The sequence below is a fragment of the Fulmarus glacialis genome, unplaced genomic scaffold (genome assembly GCF_000690835.1).
Source record: "Fulmarus glacialis isolate BGI_N327 unplaced genomic scaffold, ASM69083v1 scaffold26577, whole genome shotgun sequence".
In the NCBI taxonomy this organism is placed as follows: domain Eukaryota; kingdom Metazoa; phylum Chordata; class Aves; order Procellariiformes; family Procellariidae; genus Fulmarus; species Fulmarus glacialis.
The window spans coordinates 3,790-5,251 of record NW_009224182.1 but is presented as its reverse complement, the minus strand read 5'-3'; the positions used below and the strand labels follow the sequence as shown (position 1 = coordinate 5,251).

Genomic DNA, 1,462 nt, shown 5'->3' with positions numbered 1-1,462 from the left:
GAGGGGCGGCAAGCGTGCGCATCCCTGCACACGGCCGATGCCAGCACTGCATCCCCCAGCCCTGGTCCGGGGGCAAGCGACTGCTTGGAAATGGGAGGGTTTGTCTATAAAGCAAAGCAGGAAATTTGTGGTGATGGTGCAGGGAAGTGCTTGAAAACCTGACTTGAGAGCACCAGAAAGGCTTTGAAACCTGGCAGCCATGCCAAGGAGCCCAAGGACCGGGCAACGCGAGAAGAACACCCCACAGCCTCGTGCTGCGTGCCCTGGCTCCCTGCTCCTCGCTGAGCCGTGCCTTCCTCTCCGCTCCACAGCCTGGGAGAGGAGCGGGCAGTGCCCGCGCACCCTCCACCTGCCTCAGGCAGGGACAAACCCTGCCCTGGAAGTGCCACAAACACCAGCACTCTGCCAGGAGCTGCCTCTGCCCGGCCATCCTGCGTGACCTCGTCTCACCCCTTCAGCTCTTTCCCAGGCTCGTCCCCACTGTCCTTCGCTGCTTCACCTCTCACTCGCGCACCCACGCCAACAGTGCACCGTCACCAACCCTAACCACCCACCTAGCATGGCCCTGGCCTCATCCCCCCACCCTCTCCACCACGCGGAGAGCTAGACCCCCTGCCAGCAGCTCTGTCCCTGCTCACCGCCCTGCGCTGGCTCCTCGGTCGCTCTTGTCCCTGCGCCCTGCCCCATGCCTGCTCTCTCATTTCCCCAGCAAAAACCTCATTCCTCCAGCAAAAACCTCCTTCTGCTTTACTGCTCCCCCCTGCAGCAGCACCAGCAGCAGTGGCTAATCCAGCAGGGAGTCCCTTGCCTCTGCCTGACCTCAAAACGCAGCTTGCAGGGGGACGGGGACCAGGGGGTAGCACAAGCAGCTGTCAGCTCGCCGTCCGATGCGAAGCGGGGACGCTCCAGCTCAGCACACAAGCCCATGCACGCTGGAGCACAGCATGCCCAGCGCAACCCCTCGGCACGGCTCCGTCCTCGCTTCCGCACACCTCCCGGCCGTGTGCTGGAAGCTTCACGCTCCCTCCTCCGCCCCCTCTCTCTCTGGGCTGTCCCGTCCCTGCCAGGGCCAGGGGGCTTTGGCCCCAGCTCCAACGGGTCCCGGCTGCTCCGCACCACCTCCTGCCGACCCCTACACCGCGATCTCGTCCTCCAGGCTGTCGCCCAGGTCCTGCCTGGGCTGGACGTGGAGCAGGCGCGGCGGTTCCTCCTGGGACCAGGAGTCGCGCTCCTCGCTCTCGTCCGTGTTGGACTCGTACTCGGAGGCGATGCCCGACTCACGGAACTTGATGAGCTCCAGGCTGCCCAGCGCTGGCTCTGGGGCGGGCGGCCCCGAGCCTGGCAGAAAGCGGTAGCACTCCAGCTTCACCAGACAGTCGTTCCTACCTATGGGGCTGCCCAGGGAGCTGGGGAAGCCCGAGCCAGGGCCCAGTGGTGGCGGGGGGGGGGCCTCCGGCCGCGG

At 66.1% G+C, this 1,462-nt stretch overlaps 1 protein-coding gene across 1 annotated transcript in view; it reads right to left on the bottom strand.

Annotated features, from left to right (window-relative positions):
- Positions 1-1,132: 1,132 nt before the first annotated feature.
- Positions 1,133-1,462, bottom strand: part of NOS1AP (nitric oxide synthase 1 (neuronal) adaptor protein) — a gene marked incomplete at its 5' end in the record, with an annotated part of 4,114 nt that continues 3,784 nt past the window's right edge. The window contains one exon of the mRNA XM_009582084.1: positions 1,133-1,461. Within this exon, the coding sequence (XP_009580379.1) occupies positions 1,133-1,461 (329 nt within the window). The remainder of the gene's footprint in view (position 1,462) is intronic.